Raw genomic sequence first — 24,216 nt, 5'->3', positions numbered from 1 at the left:
GTCGATTGCGGTTAGGACATTCCAGAATCACACACGAATATTTCATGTAATCAACAGGACACGCACCACTATGCATACGATGTAACTGCCGCTTGGCTGTGCGCCACATACTTATGGATTGTATATGTTATACGGCGTCGTAAATGTAAATTACAACGAAACATTTGTCAAATTCTGGCTAATAATAAGGAAGTTTTAGACCTGGTGTTGCTATTTTTAAGAAGTGTTAATATTTTACACAGAATTTCAAATTGTAATATATTTTTTTGTTCTACTGCTGAAGGATTATTTTAATATGTTTGTTTTTCTTTTCATTTAATTGTTTTGATTTTTTTTTATTCGGTATCTGAGCAGCGGCTCTTACACCCCTCTCGGACTTTGTTAATTCTATTTATTATTAGTTAAATTTTAGATTTTAACTGTGATATTAGTTATAAGTTTTTTGTTTTAATTTTTTAGACTAGTTTTAGTTTTTTTATTCTTTTATAAAAAATCATTTCATACCGGGTAATGATAACGCGAAAGCGTTTTTCGCCCTCAATAAAAATTCTCTTATGTTTTTAGAGAGTAGAATACTAACTTTTGTAGTACTAGTTGTACTAATCTGAGCGCTTTATAGTTAAGCTAACCAAAGAAGGGTTGTCAACTAAACCCTGCAGTTAGGTAGTAGCTAAATTTACATTTTTTTAAGGCTATTTGGTAGAGCTATTCTTAATTCCTTTGTGTTCTGCTCTAACCTGTAAAGTTAATGTAATGTATTACATATATTCTTAGTAATCTATTCTATACATTCTAATCTTCCTTTAATATATTTAGATTACATTTATGGTTATTACTCTTCATATAGAAATTTTAGTTTAGTTATTCAAGAACTGATTCCCTCAAGCATGTGTTTTTTTGAAAATTGTAAGTACAATATGACCAATAATTCATTTTATTTTTCCACATTGGATTCACTTTTCACTTTTTGTAATAAGTTTTTCTATTTTTATAGCATTTCATCAGATACAAAAATGTAAAATTCTCCAAACTGTAACTGCTTTGAATTGAAAGTACATAATAGATATTTTCACACAAAGTATTAAAGTTCATTCTTATAACAATTTCATTTTTTAAATTATTTTTTAACACAATTAGATATCTATAATCTGTTCCACCAGAATAATGAATAGATGAGTGAATAATAGTAAATGTCTTGAGAGAGAAAAGCCCAATATCAATTAGCTCCTATCTGTACAATTAATTCTTTTAAAAAAGATCAGTAAACCTAGTACAGGATCAAAGACAGAACAGTTCCTTGAGGATCGTCTTCATTTATGGAAAATAGTTGAGACAATTTAGTCTGAAATTTAATCTTGAAATATCTGTTATGCAAACAAAGAACTGAAAATGTTAAAATACTAATAAGGTAGACACTGTTTAATTTTTACAAAGAATGCTGGTGAACCACATTTTATCGAAAAATTGGCAGATGTCAAGAAAAGCAGTAGAGTATAATTTATTTTCTTCCAAAGCTGTCTGAATATTATAAAAAATTCTACGAATCTGTTTGCTGGTGCTGTGACTTGCTTTAAAGCCAAATTTATAGCCAGATATTTGTTATAAAAAGAGGTTATAATCTTTTAAGTATAAGTTTCTCAAAAACTTTTGAAAGTACAGGTAGTAAACTTATCAACCAAAGTAATGTAATATTTTTCGTTGGTTTACCTGGTCTGGAAACCATAATGATTTCTGCTATTTTCCATTGTTTTGGGGAATATTCAGTTAGAGAATGGTGTTAAAAATCTAAATAATTATTCTAAATAACTTACTTTTTGTGGTAATTCTTTCAATGTACTTCCAATAATTAAGTCCCAGCCCAGAGATATTTTTTAGATTTAAGTTTTTATTTATGATTTCAGTAATTTCATTAATAGAGAAAAGTTTTAATGGGGGAGATATTTGAAAAGGTGACAAAAGAACTCATAATTATTGGTTGTAATAGGAGGAAAGGAGAAAAAGATCAGAAAAATGAAGTGCAAATCGTTTGGCTTCTTGCCCAAGAATCGTGATCGAGTCGTTCCTACGTTTCTTTATACTGAACGAAAGAATCGAAAATCGGTTTGCGGGAGAAAAAAAATTCTGTTTATGAATCTCAACCATTAATTGAATAGGCGATAGGAAACCAAATCTTTCTCACTTACGATTTGATTAATAGCAATCTTTCTTAAGGAGTCGAATAAGAGAAGAATTGAAGCCATTTAGTAGGTATGCATCAGTTGAGTCGAACACGAGAAAGAGGAGAGATGAACCGCTAAACGTGGGTGAAGAAAGGAAAGAGAGACTATCACCGCGTTAGTGTTTACAGTACTGGTCGGTGGTGGTTGGGTGGCGGCAAGGATAAGAATCGAATCGGTCGAACGATTCTTTCTTACGAATCCTTTCTGAGAATCGAATCGAAAGAATCGATTCCTGAAAAAGAATCGTTTAGCCCACCACTACAATTGTCCTTTGAAGTCTGAAGAGTGGTATAGCGTGTGTAGTTCGGTTTATCAGTTTTTAAATTTATTTTTAAACAATGTATTTTGAGTAACAATAAAAAATAATAATAGTATATTATTTTACTTCAAGAAATCATGTTAGATTATTCGTTTGGCGAAGTTGGCTATCGTAGCCACATTGGACGAAATATCTGTCAGGTGGGACAAATTTGCAGATAACATATGTTTGTTTCACCCAACCTGCGTACAACGTTGTCGAATGGAAACGTAAACTGTACCATATGTTGAAGCTGTTTATTACGTGCGAAAGAAGCAATTGTTTATATTTGGTGCGAGTGTCATCGTTAGAAAGTAATTGTTGGTTTTTTATCTTATTTTTAAATTTGTTGTAAATGGTAATTTTTTTATGTTTATTAATAGTTAATTTCTATTTTGTAAGTAGGACAAATAATTTCGAACGTATAGTTCCGTAAGAAACTAGAAATTTATTATTTATAAATAATTGTTATAAATTACAGTTGTCAATTTACTGAATGGAAAATACAGAAAAGTATTTCGTATATTATTATTAAAAATCTGTTGATTTATGCCCCCTTTTTACTAGTAGTGCTAGTTTTATTACAATTTTTTTTTAAAATGGTTTCGTTGTTTGATAAAAGTTTTAATTTAGTAAACGTGTATCGTTTTATTTTGTGCGTACATGAGCTTAGGCTATTCATTTTTGTTAGTATAAATACCGTGAGTTCAAATAGTATTTGTATATAATTGTTGATTTTGATGATTGACAATCGTTTTAGAAAAAATTGTCATTACTTTCAACATCCTTTTTAAGGTTTTCATTTACTGTTACATGTTCCACAATATTTTATGTTGTATTTTTTGATTTTTATGTGAATTTTTGTTTTTGTTTCAGAGGTGTAATTCATTTATGGTATTTAATGATGTAATCTTAACCTATAATAGGAATATTCGGTCCCTAGAAATCAAAATGGTAAGGAGGTTTCTACAAACTTTTCTTAACATAACATAGATAATTATTAATGTTTAATTTATTAATTATTAATAGTTTGAAAATAATCATATTACTGATTATGCTTTATCATTCATTCACTAGAACTCAATCTCTTATTCACATTATTCATTAGATTTATGTAGTTAAATGTATTATTTTACTACATACTTAAAAAAAATTTCCTACATGTCATTAGTAACATTGACTCTGGCATCTCCATTGAAGAATGAGCTTAGAAATATATAATGGAAATCCAATTTCTGTGTAGGTTTGAAAGTAAGTCTTTAATATTTTTGAAAGCATTACCTTGTTTTGTCATACTAAACAAACAAATTAAAATGATAAATATCATAATGTTTGTAGAATCAGAAAAGACTTTTAAAAGTGACACATCATCATGATCTTTCTTAGTAATGAAGATCATTTTTATTAAATTATGTGAGATGTATTATTAGAAATTTATTAGTTCAGTGTTTTGTTTTTTTTTTTTTTAATTTAAAAACAAATCTTATCCATTAATAATATTTAATTAAAAAATATTCTTGCTGAACTTGAATTCTAAAACTAAAATATGTGATTTTTTTTCATTGATTGATATAAAAATTACACAAATTTTTCTTTTAATAATTTGGTTTTCTGCTTACCAATTAATCAAATAATAATTCTGCTTCAAACAGTAGCAAATAACTCATTTTTTTGTAGAAGTAAAGAAAAATATGTTACAAAAATTAGTACTGAAAACTACTGACTTAATTTTTTCAGGATTTAGCTCTAAATATATCTGAATTTGTCAAAAACTATTACAGTTGATTCCACTGTATTGGAATACAATGGTACTGGAGCATTTTGGCCCAATTAAATGACCCCAATAAACAAATTTATAAATTATAGCATATATGAATATTATATTGCATTAAATTTGGTACACACACATTGTACATGCAAATTCTATTGTTACACACACGAGGTACGGTACAATGCAGTCGCAAAAATTTAATGTGAAAACTGAATTCTAAATTGGTTAATGTAGTTCAAAATGCCTGTTGTTAAAAATACATACTGTACTGTTTAAGTAGGCTGTGTGTTGTAACAAAATGAATTGAAAGGAAGTGACCGATCGTTATTTTATAGTCCTTCAGATCTCAAAATAAAATTAAACATTCAAATAGAATAGATAGCCATGCATACACAACATAAAGGTCTCACCTGATTATTTTCTTTGGAAAAAAATCATCCAACCTGCACTGCGATTTTCATTTTAATGACAAATGGTCAATGAAATTTTCACAGATTTTCTTCAATAGAGGACTGTCTTCACTACCTTCCTATGTAAAAAGCTTTTGAAGTCTGACAATAAAATTTTTTGCTTCTTGAATCGTAACTTGTATTTCTGGTTTATATTCATCATCACTGGTTTCATCTCTTTTGCTGCATGTGGGCTGGAGTTTTTCTGCAATACCAATGTCACATTCCTCGTTTTGTACACATTCAATATTTTCATCAATCTGTATGAATTCTTGATAATTTTCAACTTGCTACAGTGATATCTTACCATTGTATACCTGCATATTTTTGGTCCTTCTTCTAGGTTAGAAAATCCACAATGGGGAAAACAATTTTTTATTGTTGTTTAATTTCTTCTCCCCAGCTGTCAGTTACAAATTTAATTACTTGCAACAAGTTGACTCTTTCACATCTCTCTATAGAGCCCAAATTCAGTAAATTTTCTTCTATTTCTAGAAAAATGTGGCTCAGCAACTTATTGGTGAGTAAATAGAGTTTATAATTCCCATGTTCAGTGGTTGGATGAGGCTCATTGTATTGTAAGAACAAAAATTTACATAGTTTAAAGAAGTTGATACAGGCTTATGCATAATGAATTGTAGGTTTACTCATAAAAATGTCAACAAAATGTGTGAAACAACTGGAAATAAAAACTATGACTGCAGATAACAAAACAACTGGACAGTAACAAACAATTGTGTTAACGGTACACCGTTTATTGGTGAAATTTAGTTATTCACATTCATGAATTAAAAAAAACTAGACAAGCATGGAAATATGAACGTTCAATTACATGATACAAAAGACAAGTGACAACTAACCATAAATTGCAAAGGAGCTAGTGCTTTCAGCGAGTATAACCCCCAAAATTAGTATAAACTATAATTTACAATGGTTAAACATTGATTATATCGCAGGTGATGTCATGTGCAGTGCCAAATTCCTCCTTTGTTATGATAGTTATGTTTGCTATTATGATTTAATGTTTGATTGAATATGTTTATTTTTTGTTATGATTAATGAACTGAAGCATCATTACTATAGTTTATCTGTCGGAATGTGTACTGCCTCTATCCTGCACCATTATCTAGCCACATAATTTTCAGAATAACAAAGTTTGTTGTTCTCTGCTGGTCTGTGTTCGTTTTTAATAAAAAATATACATCAGATGTTGACCTGAATAAGCAGCATTATGACCAAATAAATGAAGTACTTATTAGTGTAAAGTCTTGTTTTGTTTTTGTTCTTTAAAGAACTGTCCCAAAAAACTGGCTGCCCTAATTATCCAGAATTGACTATATTTGCAAAACTCACTATTATAACTGTTTTTAATAGGGTTTATAATAATAAACCCTATAGGGTTTATAGGGCTTGTTTACAATAAGGTCTGTCCTTAATTACTGCTATGGACTGGATGAAAGCTCTGATGCCATGATTACTACTTTTCAAAATCTTTTTTCTAACTTCCCAGATGATAGTCATTGCACTTAACTTGTTTTTCTTTTTAGTTAAACATTGAAAATATGTTGTAGATTTTATTAATAATTATTATTTTTTGATTATAACTTGCAGGTGACTCCTAAGTTCAGCATATTCTTTCAGTTTGTATGCTAAGATAATAAATTATGCTGGACACTATAACCCAACAGTTTTAGGCAGCTTGACATTAGCTACCAGTCACTCCTAAAAATCCTAAGAATAATAAACGTCCTTTGTGAAGATTACTAGGGAAAGTGGATGGTAAAATGATTTTTTGTTACCTTCATTAAACTGACTATTCTATTGTATATCAGCATGCCGAGCCCAGCAAAACATAATTGATATTTGCTCCTAAAAGTGACACCTTTACTCTATTCACCATAGCAATTCCAATAAACCATCACTTTCAGAGAAAGTAATTGAATTGTGCCACTTGTACCTCATATAATTTATGCTGTTTTCTTTTTATTGTGACAATGCATTGTACACATTGAGAGATTGTTTTCAGTCTTTTCCTATACTAGAAATTTTGCACAGAATGTTAACAGTGATTTTTCCTTTATTTCCAATTATAGAAAGCAATTTGGTTTTTGCCTTCTGTTCTGCTGTAGCATATATGTTGATATTATTGTAATTCCATTCTCTCCTTTTTTTTCACTATCTTAAAAACTATTGAAATTATCACAAAAAATTGAATCAGGTGAAAAATAAAGCTTTATTTTTGCTGTTTTCAAAACAGAACTTTGATGTCATATATGAAAATAGTTTGGTAGTTTGTATAAATTGTAATTGGTAATTTTTAGAAAACCATTTTGTATAAAAATTGGTTTTTTTTTTAAATTCAGTTTATATTTTTTTCATCTGTGAAGAAGCTATTAGTGCATTCAACTATACGATAGTTTATTTGATCAATATTGAATAGATAAATTTTAAAATCTATGAAAACAATTTCATTCTTATTTTATTTTAACATATTTTATTATTTGATTTTTCATGTGTAAATTAACCATCGTATTGGCCTGTTAATTCTATCAATTGTTTAATATTTTTATTAGTAATGATGATAGAATAAAAATAGCTACTTATCTTTTTATTATTATTTTTTTTTTTATGAGAATGATGAACTCCTGAAAATGTCAATTTGTTAGATTAATGAATTAATCAAATTAATTAAATTCAGTCTAAAGTAATATGATGTGTAATATATTCAATTTCATTCAGTTTAAAAAATTTTAACCCTTAACTTCCTCTTAATTGCTGTTTTTATTTAAAAGTTTATTTTATTTTAATTAAATTATTTTTTGTGTTTTTTTTTTATTATTGTAATGTTTAAGTTATATTTAATATGTTCCTTTTCAGATGTAATTATGGTTTGAGTTGATTTGTTATAATCTGCAAAAAAAACATGGCAGTGGTAATTGAAACTACTTTGGGAGATTTCACAGTGGATTTATTCACAGAAGAAAGACCACAGAGTAAGTACTTATCAGTATAGTTGTATAAAAAAATACTAATGTATTTATATTTTAAAAGGGATAAAGAATATTAATTTATATTTGTTAATTAATTAAACAATCTTATTTGGCAACCAGTAGATAAAAGTGCAGCCCGCTATAAAACTGATCTAACAAAAAAAGTATTAACTTTATACGACCCAGCATCCTCAGCATGGTCTTAGCAGGCTCAGACTTATCCCCGTAGAACTAAATATGGGAGAAGATGTCAAGAGTAAGGGAAAATGATGATGATAAATAACCCTCAGAGGAACTATGTTATAACACCTCATCCAAAGAAAAGCTCAAAGCTCCTCCAGGTAATGGGTAGCCATTCTGCTCACAATCCCTTGGGAGGTTGGTACAATTTTACCCAGTTAGGAGTAGCAAGTTATTGATCAATGATCTTTTATCACTAGCTAAGTATTTGCTGTTACAACAAATTTTTCCTTCCAGAATTAAACAGCACTGAACAAGAATAGGTGCAGATTCCTAAAGAAACATCTGTCATTAGCATTCTGTGGCTATGGAAGTACCTAAATGAAACAGTTCAATCAGAGTCCTGAGAAAAATTAAAGTTTTACATAATTTTTGAAGTTTATGAGCAATAATCAGAAATGCTGCCCTATTGTTCATAAAAATAATTACATGTATATTTATCTTTTTGGTGTATTAATTTGCATAATTCCTTTTACTTTACCCATTGTGTGTGCATACTGTAAAATTTGCTTAATTTTTTTTTTTAACTCTGTGCAGTATTTAGTTGACTGCATGCAGTAGAACCTAGGTGAAAGAGCATGGTTATCTTTATTCACGTGTTGATCAGCATTGTTTGTTTTAAAGTGTGCAAATTTTTTTTTTTATTATTATGAAATTTGAATGATATTAAATTGCAGATAAGTCTTGTGAATTATATAATTCATTCAGTGTATATTAAAAAAGTGTGTTTTATATATAAAAAGAAATTATATATTGTTTTTATTTTAAAATAAGAAAAGGTTGAAATATGAATAATAATTAATTGTTATAAAAGCTTGCGATATTAAATAGAACAATAAATTACTTAAATAATTATTTTTTTATATTATTATTATTATGTATTACAGATTTAGCAATCATCATATGATGATTGAACAGAAAACTGCTCAGAAGGGTGAATTCCAGTTTTAGTTAATCTTAAGTACCCAAAAACCCAGTTTTCTGCCTCTAATTCCAGTTCCTCTGAACCGATTTGCTTGAAAATCAATAGAGTTCAATTTCTACTTGGTGTACACATCATCCTACCAAGTTTCAACAAAATCAGTTAAAAATTGCCCCTAGTAGAAAAAATAAAACTGAAGATGTACCTAAAAACCCTGTTTTTTTTTTGCTCCAACTCAGGACCGGGCACAGTAGCAATTTGGAAATCTGTTACAAAAACATTTATGAAATTGAGCTTTATGAGAATGAATATTTTTATGAAGTTAAATTTAACCATTAGGGTTATTTTAGGTTTGGAATCAAGTATGGATGTTAATCCTTTATAGTAGATTTTCAGTTTAAATTAAATTAGGTATATTTAAATTAAACCTACTACTCTTGTTATTAAATAATAAAGCAAATCGCATCGTAGCAGCAGATTAGAATTATTTTTTCAAAATTGAATTTTTTATCACTTATGGCTTTTATTTATATCTTTGTTAAGTACTTTCACAGCGATTTTTGCTTTAACAAAACTTATTTTTTTTTAAATAGTAATTAAAAATATTAAAATTATATGTATAGTATAGCTACTATCGATTAAATATTTTATATTAACTTCCATTAGTTTAACATTACAGGTCAGATATTGACAAATAACAAAGTGTTGTTACATTAAATAAACAAAATTTGAGAAAACAAAAGATTGTTCCAATAACAATAAAAAAATCCCTTTCAGCATGCCGGAATACAGAGGTAGATTTCACCAGTGCTAAGTAGAGAATAAAAAAATTTCCATCTTAAAGTTAAGAAAAACTTCAGTTTTACTCAATATGAAAATTGTTTACATGTGAAAAAAGTTTCACATGTTTAGCATACAACAAGGCCCAACCTACAATTCCAGCAACATTTTGGTGACCGTAAGGGTATGTCATATCAAAAATGTTTCAGACAAAAGTTTTAGGTATTTTTAGAGGACTGACTACCACTTTAAACCGATTCGATACTGTGCCTATTAAGGGAGGTATAATTGTTTTTGTCTCAAAACCCCATTTTTTCCACCTCCTGGGTCAGTGGTTGGTGATATCAGAAAAGCTTACTTAGATAAATTTTAGGCCCTTATCCGTAGAATAGCAGAAATTTTAAACAAATTCAATATTTTACTTAATAAGAAAGTTAATAGCGATATTTTGTTTTTTTTTTTAAAGAGCCATCCAATTTCCACCCCCATGGTCCAATTTGAAAGTGGTCAGTGCAAAACTACAACAGTTATCATGTCCACAAGAAAGTGAAATGTATATTTAAACTTTTGAGCTGACAGTGGTTTTGGGGTCTGAGGGTGTGAAATGCAAAATTTTGTCAAAATTTTCCAAAAGTTGAATCACTGTACCCATTGCAATAGATAGCTTTCTTATAAAATCTACCTAAAATATATTGAAACGTACCACTAACTGTGGCAAATGATTATTATATAAATAAAACTAATTCATTTTTAAATAATAAAAGTTATTATTATTTAGGCTTTAAAAAAACAAAAAATTGATTTTATTTTTACAATTAATGCAGGATTAAAAAATACTGTAATCTATTAAAAAAAAATAAGCTTCCAAATTCTATCTGTTTTTAAAATTCAAAAACAAACTTAGCTAATCAATCTTCAGTGAATTGTAAAAATAATTATTATTAAATGCAACTTGCTGTAAAATCTCTTTGGTAGAAGCTCTGTGAGCTTAATTATAACATGTACAAGTGACCCATTATGGCTAGATTTGGCTGCTAAAAAGAGGTGGCTCCATGCATAGTATTTTTACTAGTGGTAATTTGCTGTTAGGATACTGAGATGCTTGGCTCCACAAGCAGTAATATATCAACCTCCACATTTTGTAGACAGTGTTTGTTGTGCTATTGTATAGGTCGGTGTATAAAAATTAATTAATTAGTAATAGTAATTGTTTTAATTTAATTATTTAATAATTGTAGTCTATAAAAAAATATTTAACATACACTTAATTGCCTAAAAATATGGCTAGGCCGCCGGCCTCCGTGGCACGAGAAGTAGCTTCTCGGCCTTTTACCCGGAGAGCCCACGTTCGAATCCCGGTCAGGCATGGCATTTTGCACACACGCTACAAATCATTCATCTCATCCTCTGCAGTAATGCTTAACTGCGGACTCGAAGGTTAAAAAAAAAAAAACATGCCTAGACCAAAAAAAAAATTGTATTGCACATCTAAGTAATTAAATAGAAAAATAATCAAATTCTTTAGAAAATTAGACTAGTATGTGAAAGTGCAGCATCAGTAACTTTCAGTGCATGGAGTGGTAACTTTCTACAACAAACTGTCACAAGAAAAATAGAATATGTTCTATTCAGTGACAGTATGAGTTGTGCAGTGACTCTTATTGTTACTGCAATATACTGTGTGTGAAGCCACTTTTATTTAATAATGATATGCCTATTTTCTTACCATAAATTACAGCAGGTACAAACAGTAAAGTATAGCTCATGGAGTCCCAGCTTCAGGTCTCTATCCAGTTTAAAAAAATTTAAATTTAACCTTTGGTATTGAAAATAGCACTAAAATAACCAAAAAATTAAAACATTTAGAAGTAAATCATAATCATTTTTATTACCTATTATATCCGAAGATAGTTACCAGTAAAATAATAGCACAGAATTTATCTTGCTTATTCCTTACTCTGCTATAAATAAATGGTTTTAATTCTCATCTGCTATATATCTGATTTACAAACTCAATATTTGGGTAGTTGTAATATGACCTTCAGTAGTTAAAAAATAGAAAAATATTTCAAAATAAGATTTACAATCCCATTTTAAAGTCGTAGAATTTGTTCTGTTTTACTTATTAATTTTATTTATCCTTCACGTGGTGAAGAATAAGAAATAATCTTCTTGGTACAATTTATTTCCTTAGTTACTTCAGTGAAGAAGTTAAATTTTACTTATTCTGTAGTAAGGGTACAGTTAACAGTTATTTAAATACCATTCAACCCATTCTTCTGCTGAAAATTGTGACAGTTTTAAGTCATATAGTTCTACAGATAAAATGGTTTTACAAATCGTGTTTCAGTTATCAAAAAATTATTTTTTACATAGTTCATAGTAAATAAATAAGAAAAGTATCTGAATAGGCTAATAATAAAAAAAATGAAGTAACTTATCAAGTTTACTTATTAACAATAAATTGATTGTAAATTAGCACTTAATTAAGTTTAATTGTTATTTTTTTTATTACTGGAATAATAATTTTTTTTTGTTTCAGCATGCAAAAACTTCCTCAAACTTTGCAAAATAAAATATTACAACTTCTGCTTATTTCACTCCATTCAAGCAAATTTTTTAGCTCAAACTGGTGATCCAACTGGCTCTGGAACAGGTGGAGAGTCAATATTTGGGTAAGAACATATTTTATCAGTACCTAAAATTTGTGTGTTTGTCCAGGGGAATTTCAAGAATTACTGAACTAAGTTGCAAAATTTGCTGCTTAAAAGTCTAGCATTGCAACTCGCGTACAAGCAGCAGGCAACATTTGATAAGCTGGAAGTTATGTAGAGAGCCATGAGCATTACTGCTCACTTCATAGCCACACAGAATTTTTTTGTAGAAAATGTATAAAGCAAATATGTCTCTGTTCTGGCATCACTAAAAGTATTGACAAGTTGAAATTATAGTTTATAAACTTGTTCAAACATGGGTCCATAATCATTGTACAAATAACTGTCTATTACAGGCCCATAGGGCGCCACAGGTAAACTTAAATAAAAGATTTTAAAAAAAGATAGTTTTAAGGTCCTGAGACATGTAGGAAACAAGTGGGTAAGTTAAAATTTTTTTTGAATTGGTCAAGCAACCACCCTTGGATCACTTCAAATGGATTGACCCTGATGTGTTAATTCTGATAGTGAATAAAATTACACAAGTGTTCACTTGATAAATTATGTGGTCATAATTTTTTTTTTTTTCAGAATAATATATGGTGAAAAAGCTCGGTATTATGAAGCAGAAAAACTGCCTAAACTGAAACATTCAAAACCGGGTCTTCTCTCAATGGTCAACTGTGGAAATAATATGTAAGTTAAGTAGTTGATACTACAATCAATGGATTTTAAGTGAAATAATTTTTTTTTAAGTCTAGTGGAAGGAGCTTACTTCTGCACTTGGTTTATTTCTTATGAAGTATTTTACAAAAATGTTATCTTTATAGAAATTACCCTTTTACCTTCCCCAAATATTACTATGTATGTTTGATTACTTGATCTGGTGGTGGGGGATATCATGTTAATCAGGATTGAATCTTTTGAAAGAAAGTACATTCATCCAAAACTTACGGATTTTTGATTTAATGTATCTTTGCATTTTATGTAATAATGTTAGTTTGTTGAAAACACATTTTTCTAAAGATGCTAAGATGTTCATTTACAAAATGTTTAATGTATTCGTATATTAATATCTTTGACAGAATTATACATATTTATTGTATTACGAATTACATTACAAAGTTCATTGTTGTACAGGAGACAAAAAATAAAACCTTTCAGGCACCTCAAGCTGTACATGCATACAATTTTGAGAATTAAATAAAAAACTTCATAAAGTATGTATTTAAAAAATTTTTCTTTTGCGCTTATGTTTTTAGTCAAGCCACTAAGGTTATCTCCTGATGAGTGTAGTTTCTCATTCTTAAATTGTTAGTCTGAATTTATAAAATGTTTAAACAAAAAATAAAAATTCTGATAATTCAAAAATTCTTCATATAAAGAGAATTTATGCCCTTTTATATTATTAATTGCTCAACCATATGTTATTACAAATTAATTAAATGCTTTTGCTTGGACAGAAAAAAGGTTTGATTTATCATAAATTTAAAAATTCTAATTTGTTGTGCGTTTGAAAGAATCTTCATTTTTAGGACAAAAATTATAACCGGAGTAGACTTGTTGCTACATTAGATTCCTGACTGTGATTTTTTTTAACCTTTTTCCAGTTGACATTAATGTTACCACCAAAGCATTTTTTATAAAGAGATTATTATCATTTTCTATTGTCCATTGTTTACAGCTTTTATTGAAATGCTATTAAATTTGACTTTTTAAAAAAATTTAGCTTCTGAACATTTAGGGATATCAACATTTTTATACAAATACATTAAAGATAATCATCTTTAAGTTATTTGAACTACTTATTCTCTTGCAAGGACTGAACAAGATGTTTCCACCAGTAAATCAAAAAAGGGAATGAAAAGAGATTGTCAGTGACTAACCACCCAATCAGATGTATCAAATATGTTATAGGAAGTTAAAAAAGGTACAAAGATTGGTGGAGAAAGGAATTATTGTTAAAAATTGAATAGAAACAAAAACATTACAAAAATGAAGAACAAAAAATCATGTAACAAGATATAACAGCCACTTCTACTATTTAACAAAGAAAAATTACTCTTTGTACGTGTATATATATATAAATTACTATATCTAAAAGTTTATGCTGTTTTTAGTTTCATAAAATAAATTGGGCTGGTTTACAAGCAAAGTTGTTTGAACAACAAGTGTGGAGATGCTACTGTAGACTCTTACTTTTCCTGTTTGTTTTTTTTTCAATTCACCTTGGTATTGCCTGTTACTTTAAATTATTCTAACTGCCAGTTCGGCAGTTAGGTCAAAATACAGCAATACTGTTTTTAGTGAGTTTTTCATTATTTTACGCATTCATTTTTTTCTCTATTAAAATCACATTTTAAAAAATAAACTGTAGATAAAACATATTAAATGAATAAGTAGGTATTTTTTGTATGGATATGTGTTGTATATAAAGGTGCTGAATTTAGATTTCTTCATAGAAAAAAATTGTTAATTATTGCATTTATGTTCTGTTTGTAGGCTTGGATCTCAGTTCTTTTTAACACTTGGCAGTGAATTGCAGTCTTTAGATGAACATTGTATATTTGCTGAAATTACAGAAGGCATGGATATTTTACTGAAATTAAACGAAGCTATTTGTGATAATCAGCACAGGCCATACAAAGATATTAGGTATTTAAATTTTTAGGGGTATTATATTTGAATCATTAAATTATTTTATTGTAGTTAATTTATCATAATTTTTTTATTAAATAAAAATTATTTGAATCTTAATATAGTATTAAACAATTATATTTAAATATTGAGATATTGATCATATTTTTCAAATGTCTCAATGTTCTGTTACATATACATTACACTGGTTATTTCTTGGTAAAATAAAATTTAAGTAACATCTTGTAATTGTTTAAGAGACTGATGGCTGTACAGTATTTCAGTCGTTTACTTTTAAATGATTTAGAACTCCTGAATGACTGCTTTGGCTTTCATTTATCTATTAAATAATTTATCTTAATCATACAAATGACACATTGTACATGATGACTTCAAAGAAAGCAGAATGACAGATAAACTTCACCATTTTTCCGTAAATGACTAACAAAATTGTTTGAAACTTAAGTTTTGTGTCAAACTAAAGTGTTCAAAAAGAGGATTTCAGATATTACACATTTACTGAATGTTTTAATTGTAGCACCACTAAAATCACTAAAACTAAGTTACAAAAATACTTTAAATACGGAATTTTAGTTATTTTCTCATAAGTATTGTTTATTTTTCTCTGTTACCTATCACTTTTCTAAATAGCAACCTCTATTTTTTTCCAACAGTTTTTTGAATGAAAGCTGATTTTAAGACTTGTATTATTTGGTATTTTATCCTAAATTCAACTGTTCAGGAGCTATAATTCTGTGTAATTCTATAAATACTTGTAATTTTACGTACTGTAAAGCGAGTCTATGTTAACTGACCATATTTTCAATAATAATAATATATAAATGTTTACTGTGTAAATATAGGTTAAGTATATGTTGTTTTCCCTTTGTACTTTTATTTATTTTTTGATTGTACATTGCATTTATATTCTGATCTAGGTTAAGAAGACAGGTACAGCGTCAAAAACAGAGAAAACATTACAATAATGCTCATCTAATTAAAATTTATGCCTAATCTTAAAAAATCTTTTTTAATTCATGTACTGAATATGAGTTTCCAGCTTGAATTTTTATACATGAAAACACCTACAAATTTATGAAAATCCACCTTGTTTTGTAAAAGTACTTAAAATTTTGTTAACATTATTAGAGTCTGTGAAATGCATGATTTTGGTTTTATTTTTAGAAGTAAACAATTACTTCAAACCCCAGTCATCAAGATAATTGATTACCCAACAGAAATGTACCACTATTAATAACACTAAGAGGCATTGTGTCATCAGCATACGAGTCATTCAAATATAAACCATAATTTTGCTGCTTGGATTGAGGAAGAGTAGTAAATGTGGGGGGGGTGAGTAGTTAGTTGGATATGTGTGGAGAGTAGCAACTGGCCAGCTGCCCATAGATAATGTTTTCATATCAGTAATAGAATGTCTGAGCAGGAGGTACCATCATCCATTGTGTAACGAATTAGCCGATTTCTTGCCAACAAAAATGTCAGATTCTCTAAACATTTGACTCTTCTGGCACAGTTTGGAGATACTACCCTGTCAAAAACTAAGTGTTTGATTGGGCCAAAAAATTTTGAAGGAGCCGTGGTGATGCATGAGTGGAAGTAACAAATGTCCACAGATCAGCATCAATGATAAACATTGAGGCCATTCATAACCTTTTGGAAGGTGATCGCTGTATAACCATTGCTGAAATTGCATAGAGGTGGGCATAATTATTGGAAGAATGCAAACAATGTTATCAAACAATCTTGAATACAGCAACGTGTCAGTGAGGTGGGTTCCACATCTTCTCACTGAGACAAGAGTAGTGTCCAGAAAGACATTTGTCACCAGCTTCTGAATCCCTTTGAAGAAGAAGATTTTTGGACCACATTGTGACCTACGATGAAACTTGGGACCAGCACTACACCCCAGAAAGCAAGAGAATAAGTATGTAGTGGTGGAAAAGTGGAGAGGGGACACCAGTCAAAGCCAAGAAACACTTAGCTGAAAATTTCTGGCAACTTTGTTTTGGTGTATTGCTGATGCAATACATACATACTGCTGCCAATTTTTGGACGTCATCAAGGTTGCTTACTGCAAAAACAATGCTGGCAACCTGATTCACAATGTCCTTCACCACGACAACGCATGGCTGCATGCAGCAGCGTAGATTTGCGTTAAGCTCTCTAAAATTCAATGGACATGTCTCGGAACGACCCATCGTACTGTCCAAATTTGTCACCGTGTGATTTTCACATGTTTGGTTTGCTGGTAGAAGCCTTAGGAGCGGAAATACTCAAAGATGATGCCACAGTAAGCAGCATTATATGCACAATTTGTTGTTGGGGCAGTCATCTTGTTTTTTTGATAAGCGGATCGGACAAGCTATCCAATGGAGAAAATATATTTCTATTGAAGAAAACTATATGTAGAATATTAACTTGTATAAAACAGTAACTTACAATGATATAATAACAATTGTATGGAAAAGTAAGGTAATTTGTTTGTAATTTTATCTAATATCAATAAAGCTATGTAAACAATTTCCAGTTTATATTTGAATGGCCCTCAAACAACATAATATTAATTAAAATTTGCTACAGTAGGTCATTTACTAAAAACAACAGAGAAAGTCACACTGAAAGATATCATGACTTACCATTTTTCAGAAGGATTTGTCATACTTACTGTTGCTATATATTAGTGTTCTTTGATAACCACCAATATCCAGTATATGATTGAAACAAATCCAGTACACTCTCCTTAATCTCATACTGAATAGCCTTCAACAACAACCATTACTGATACAAAGAACTTCAATAAATAACAAAAGAATACCAGTGGTGGATGATGATTTACCCAAAACCATTTACTCAGTACCCACAAATTCCACAAGAGCAACCCTCTATTTCCATATTATTTTGAAACCATATTGGTCCACATTCAACAAGCTGTTTGCCTCTGAATTAAACTATAATCTATTACAAAAGGCTTTTTCAAAAAAATTTGAAATGCTGCTCAGCCCTGAAATTTGACAATAATTGTGATGTTAAATTTCAAAATATATTTTATTTATAGTTTAATTTTTGAAAATTAAGATTTTGTTTATAGAAAAACAGTTGTAAAAACAAATTGATTAATTATATTTATATAAACTTGGAGCTAGGATGTTAACTGAATGTTTGAGTAACTGAGTAAGATTGTTATCTTAAGATTTTTTAATTTTCATATATTGCTTCATTTTATTTAGAAATTAGTGTTATGTTTGTGTTTCCCTGTGTGAAGCTCGCATGTTCTTTCAGATGAAATACTTATTCCATTAGTAACAAAGTTTAAACATCTCCCACATTTTCTTTTGATCAACTTGGATGGGAAGAATTTGTCTGAGCAAAGCATAAATTTAAACAAAAATTGATTATCAATAATATTAAACCCAAAAAATTTGGCAGGTAACTTATAAATGAAAAATCACATCGTATTTTCAATAGAATAACAAACTTCTTAAGACCATTATTCTAAGGTTCAAAGTTAAAAATTTATAAATTCATCAATAAAGTCTTTATCTTACAAAGCCTAATCAATGTTAAAAATATTCAAAATTTGAACAACTAAACTTGTAGCCAAATTATGAATTCACAAAGAAGGATAATTTGAAAGTAGGTTGTGTTACAATTAGATAAGTAGGTTGATAAAAAGACGAGAGTTCCAGCGTTCAAGACCTAGTAAAGCCAGTTATTTTTACACGGATTTGAATACTAGATCATGGATACCGGTGTTCTTTGGTGGTTGGGTTTCAATTAACCACACATCTCAGGAATGGTCAAACTGAGAATGTACAAGACTACACTTCATTTACACTCATACATATCATCCTCTGAAGAATTATCTAAACAGTAGTTACCGGAGGTTAAACAGGAAAAAGAAAAAGGTTGATAAAAAGTAGGTTGTATCACATCTAGATAATAGAATTATAACCGTTTGACATTATATCACATTGATTATTCTTAAGTTAAAATCTGAGGCAGTGTTCACTTATTTACATTTAAATTTCTTTATGCACTTTAAGAATTTTATGAAAATAATATAAAATTTTTTGTTTTTATTAAAAATTTACAAATTGAAACAATTATTAGACCTTCAGGTTTTATTTCACTCTAAGATATCTCAAAATGAGTTCCTCATTAAAACACTTCAAATTTGATCTAATTTGAAATTCATGGCTCATGAAGTTGAATATAACAAGTCTCTTAACCTTTTGCTGTTCGCTTACATTTTACTTTTGTAAATGTTAAATGTATGAATTGATAACTTAGTTTATGAAATAATGAAAAAGAATTTTTGCATTATTTATATGCAGGTCATTTAACTCCTTTGTTTTTCTTTCCTGACTGTCAAGTAGAGAAAAAATATTGCTAATTATTTCTTTATTTTTCCCATTTTAAGGTTTCATTTCTGTGGAATTAATAAATCAATAAAACCTGATAAATGAAGATTACCTAAATCTCTCGTCAGTAAGTTGTTGTTTACCAATTATTAGTTTCATTAATCAATTTAATAACTGCCAAAAAATTACTTCAATATAATCTTATCAATGTTGTGCATTAGTAACTTAGATTTTATTGGAATAGAATTATAGAGCTTTATGTAAAATCTGCTGTTCACTGGCAACTTCAGATAACCCAAATGATACTGGTAATGTGCAGAGCAGCATGTACCCATTCTGTGGCCTTTCATTACCACTACATAATCAGGTACACATATTGTTTTTACACTTCCATCTTTGTTTAATGTAAGGCCAAGAGCATAAAAAATTTTTTATTCAAATTTGGAGGACATGAACTGATGGAACAGGACAGTTTCAACTATAACATACTATATACTACTACTGGCATAGTAATACTCTTTAAAAATGCTGAAATACAATAGCATGTGTTCTATAATTAAGTACTATATAACAGATTCATCCAGTTTGTTTAGTACTCTGACTTATTTTACGTGAATATATTTTTATTATTTTAATATATGTGTATAGAGTGTACAATAATTGAAATTATTTTGCCCTTAAAACAGTGGATTTGATATAATGTTATTATCTCCTATTACAAAGTAAGAAACTGGAATAAAAGAATCTTCTAAGTTGCACTTTTCCACATAGTCTTAAATTAACTTTATTTTAATTAAATCTTATTCACAACTTCATAATTCAGACACATGTAAAAAACAACCATAATGAATCTAAAACAATGAGGTTAATAAAAACTATAGAAAATTAATTAAAACAATCATGCACTTAATGAAAAGTAATATAATAATAATAGTAATTATCTAAAACCTTACATTTCTACACAGAACTGATGTCTGTCAAATTAGAAATAGACTCGGTTGATATGTAGTAAAAAAAGTATGAAAACTGTCATTCACAACTTCATAATTCAGACACATGTAAAAAACAACCATAATGAATCTAAAACAATGAGGTTAATAAAAACTATAGAAAATTAATTAAAACAATCATGCACTTAATGAAAAGTAATATAATAATAATAGTAATTATCTAAAACCTTACATTTCTACACAGAACTGATGTCTGTCAAATTAGAAATAGACTCGGTTGATATGTAGTAAAAAAAGTATGAAAACTGTCATTTACAATCAATTCATGGTGGCAAGCATAGTGGTCAAAATCAAGGGACCACAGTGGTAAGTGGTGGGTAGCAAACTGCAATCATTACAAGTAATTGGGTTATAGAAATTATTAGACATTAATTTTTAACGTCTTAAGATTTAATCAGTCCAGAAAATTTTTATTATTTTTCCTTGATTAAGAAAAGATTACTTTTAAGAGTTGAACAATGTATTATATAAATAATATTCAAACTACAGCAACAATTTGGTTTAATTTATTAAATAAATATTTTGCAATAATGGTTCAATGTATTGTTTATCAGTATATGAACAGTCAATAAGCAGTCTTTTATTTGTAATTTGTACTTTTGACACAAAATTAAATTGTTAATTTAGTATAGTTACTTATCTATTTAGGATCACTCACACTGTCATCTTAGAAGATCCCTTTGAAGATCCATCTGGCTTGGTTGTTCCTGATGCTTCTCCAGAGCCATCTCAGTTAACTCTTCAAGTAAGTCTGTTCATATAGATAACTTAATTTAGTTTATGCATTTTTATTAATGCATAATTAAAATATATATATATATATATATATATATATATATATGTATTTTTAAAAACATGCTGCCGTAACAGATGGCTGCACATTTTTAGATAAAAATAGATATAATCAGAATTGATATAAATAATTTAAAATCCATTTAGTAATGTAGTATTGAATGGCCAGGGTTACATGGTATAAATCTACTAATTATTTTATTTTTCAAGTTAATTTTAATTTTTAAATCATAATTGACATCATATTTAAATATATGCAATTATTTTATTTAATTGACTTCATGTTTTCTATATATGATAGTAATTTTAATTAGTATCATATATATATAAATATCTCTCACACTCTCTTTTTTTTATTTGCATATTACAGTCCAAGATTTTTTACTTTCTGTATTCATAGTTATTCAAAATCCCTAAAAATTTAATCTGCTAGTAACAGGAGTTACTACTTTTCCAGTTAAAAAATAATATTGCTTCAAATTTTCCCACATATATTTTTGGGAATATTCATATATCATTGGTTAAGATTTATTTTTGTTAATTTATTTGTAACATAGTATTGGTCTGATGAAAATCCTACCTTTTGTCATATAGTTAAGATAAATGGAGGTTTCTAGTCAGAATTATGTTTCATAATATGAATCCATCATTTTACAAGGTATTCACGTAGTGTTACAAGCTTACTGAGCTCATTCTACTTGCGAAAATAATGAAAAATGTTCCTATAAACATGGGTCTGGAAACGCTCTGTTAGCGAGTAATGGCTAGCAATTTTGCCGTGATTCCTGTGCAGAGACTGTGTTGGGTAAAGTTAACAAAAAACACACAGCTAGTATTTGCCAAAAGAAATTGGACTTTATTGAAAGAGTACCAAATGAATTTATGTTATAATTATAATCTTAAAACATAACAGGAAATTATGAAATTAGCATGACTTAATACTACTTAATATATCAGCTGAATTAACAAATGAATAATGCTGTTAAATACAAAAATACATGAATAAACCTTTATAAATACACAGTGTGTAACAGAGTCGGAAAATAAGAGAGTTGTTTACAATAATTTCAGTATAGAAGGCGTTAAATCACAATATAAACACATTAAAATAAATAATAATATAAATAGAATTTATTCTAATAGTAAGTTTTCTTGAAAGTATTAAGTTACAAAGAAGCACAAAAACATAACTTCATATCTGGAGTAATTTTCTTTAGATTAATTTAAGAGACTATGAATTCAGTGCATGAATAGATAAGAATTAATCTCGGCGATTAACAAGTTAAATTAGATTAAATGATAGAGTTGATTGCAATAAACCTTTCAAGTAAAGGTAAGTTGCTCTGAGTAACTGATGTTTGAACACGAACTTTTGATGAACAACACGAAATATAATAATAGTTATCAATAATAATATATGAAATATATCGCACATAAGTTTTATAATTCTGAAGTAGTGTTTAAATTAAAAGTAGATTTGATAAGAACGATAGTTTGGATTAAATAACCCATAAAATGGGCTACACATGAACAAGGATAACATAAACGTTTAATATGAATAATAATGAATAATTTGCACTTGCCTGTATCACACACAAATATTAGCAAGAGATGAACTTGTAAAAGCAAGTACAGATGAATACATATGTAATCCTGGGCGTAGTCTGCACGGGTGTATCAGGAATACAGAGGTGTGATGTGGTTTGGTGGTAGAACGATGCGTAGAATCTCAGATGTGTAGTGACGAGTTTTGAGATTCTGCTTGAATGAGAATATTACCACAAAGTTTGCAGGAGAGTATGGCCATAGGCGACTGCACTGGTGAGATGTTGGATCTACTCTGCCGAAAAGATGGCGAAAGAAAAAGGGGAAAACCAGATCCAGGTAGTGGACAGGAGAGAGTGTGTGTAAAAGACGAGATGTGTGCATGTATTAGTAAGGGGACGAAAGAATAACGGGTGTATGAAAAGGGTAGTCAAAAATAATTCGATAGAAGTATGGACGCGGTCACTAAGGATGACGGAGGGAGGGTCGAACACTAGAACAAATAATAGAAACAGGTAGTTTTGACAAACACAAAAATTTGAAACAAAGTGAAATTTAACATTCCTGTAATAAGACAACGGGACCCACCCTAGCTTGGAATTCGTAGAAAATAACGGAAACTTTACGTTAGAATGGCGTAAACAGATTGAAATAAAACCTTACTGAAATTCTAGCAACTCAAATTAAGAGATAGACTTGATGGTTCTTTAGGGTTTTGACCTGAAAAATTGAGTAAAACAGATTCCAGAACCATATCGTCAGTAATTTTCATTATATCCAACTAAAACAGAAAAGTTTGTTGTCTAAAAATACGTTTTTTTTTTACATTTGTTAAATGAATTTGATTTTATACCAACACTTATTGTGTGAAAACAAAGGGATTGCATGTCAAGGGATTACAAATCATGTTTGCTTTCCTACAAAGTGCAATGAAACAAAAATAGTGTCAAATTGAAAATTTGAGAGATTATAACTTCATAACTTTATAATGCAGAAATCAGTTGGCCAACAATGTATTTTATGCTGTCATTAGTGCATTGCATATTTTGCATTAATGATGTGAATTGTCCAGTAGAGTTAAAGTATTTGTGTTTGTTTTAATTGTTGTCATACTGCAGTAATGCTTTTGTTTTATGACTAAGGAGTACACACATCATGATATTTGTCTTGAGGATGTGTGCCGGCAATGCAACTGCTGCTGCTGCAGAATATCAAAGATGTTTTTATAACTGAGTATTCCAAATCCTTAAACAATTAGTGGAACGTTCTGTATGCTATGAGAAACAGATATACTTCCAGCATTAGTACTCACCACAACCATTCTGCCCATTATGATGGCGATAATGATGAAATCATTATCAAGACTACTCAACACAGTCTGGTGTTAGTACAATTTGGAATTTCCCACTCTGTGGTTTGGAGGACACTGTAACAATAAGCTGTATCCTTACCACAATCAATAAATGCAAAATCTTCAACCAAGATATCTTTTCTTCATTTCAATATTGCAACTAGTTGAATGTGAAC

At 29.1% G+C, this 24,216-nt stretch overlaps 1 protein-coding gene across 2 annotated transcripts in view; it reads left to right on the top strand.

The window, feature by feature from the left end:
• Positions 1-2,532: 2,532 nt before the first annotated feature.
• The window catches only part of LOC142333430 (uncharacterized), a 38,392-nt gene continuing 16,708 nt past the window's right edge, over positions 2,533-24,216 (top strand). Inside the window, exons 1-7 of one of the 2 annotated variants that reach the window (XM_075380506.1) lie at positions 2,533-2,831; positions 3,394-3,471; positions 7,615-7,730; positions 12,212-12,344; positions 12,915-13,019; positions 14,826-14,978; positions 21,001-21,097. In XM_075380506.1, coding sequence (XP_075236621.1) covers positions 7,661-7,730; positions 12,212-12,344; positions 12,915-13,019; positions 14,826-14,978; positions 21,001-21,097 — 558 coding nt within the window. In that variant the 5' untranslated portion in view covers positions 2,533-2,831; positions 3,394-3,471; positions 7,615-7,660. Of the gene's footprint in view, positions 2,876-3,393; positions 3,472-7,614; positions 7,731-12,211; positions 12,345-12,914; positions 13,020-14,825; positions 14,979-21,000; positions 21,098-24,216 lie in introns of both variants that reach the window. The other variant, XM_075380516.1, reaches the window with a different exon arrangement.

Source organism: Lycorma delicatula, chromosome 1 (genome assembly GCF_047948215.1).
Source record: "Lycorma delicatula isolate Av1 chromosome 1, ASM4794821v1, whole genome shotgun sequence".
Classification (NCBI taxonomy): Eukaryota; Metazoa; Arthropoda; class Insecta; order Hemiptera; family Fulgoridae; genus Lycorma; species Lycorma delicatula.
This window is presented reverse-complemented; position numbering and strand designations above follow the sequence as displayed.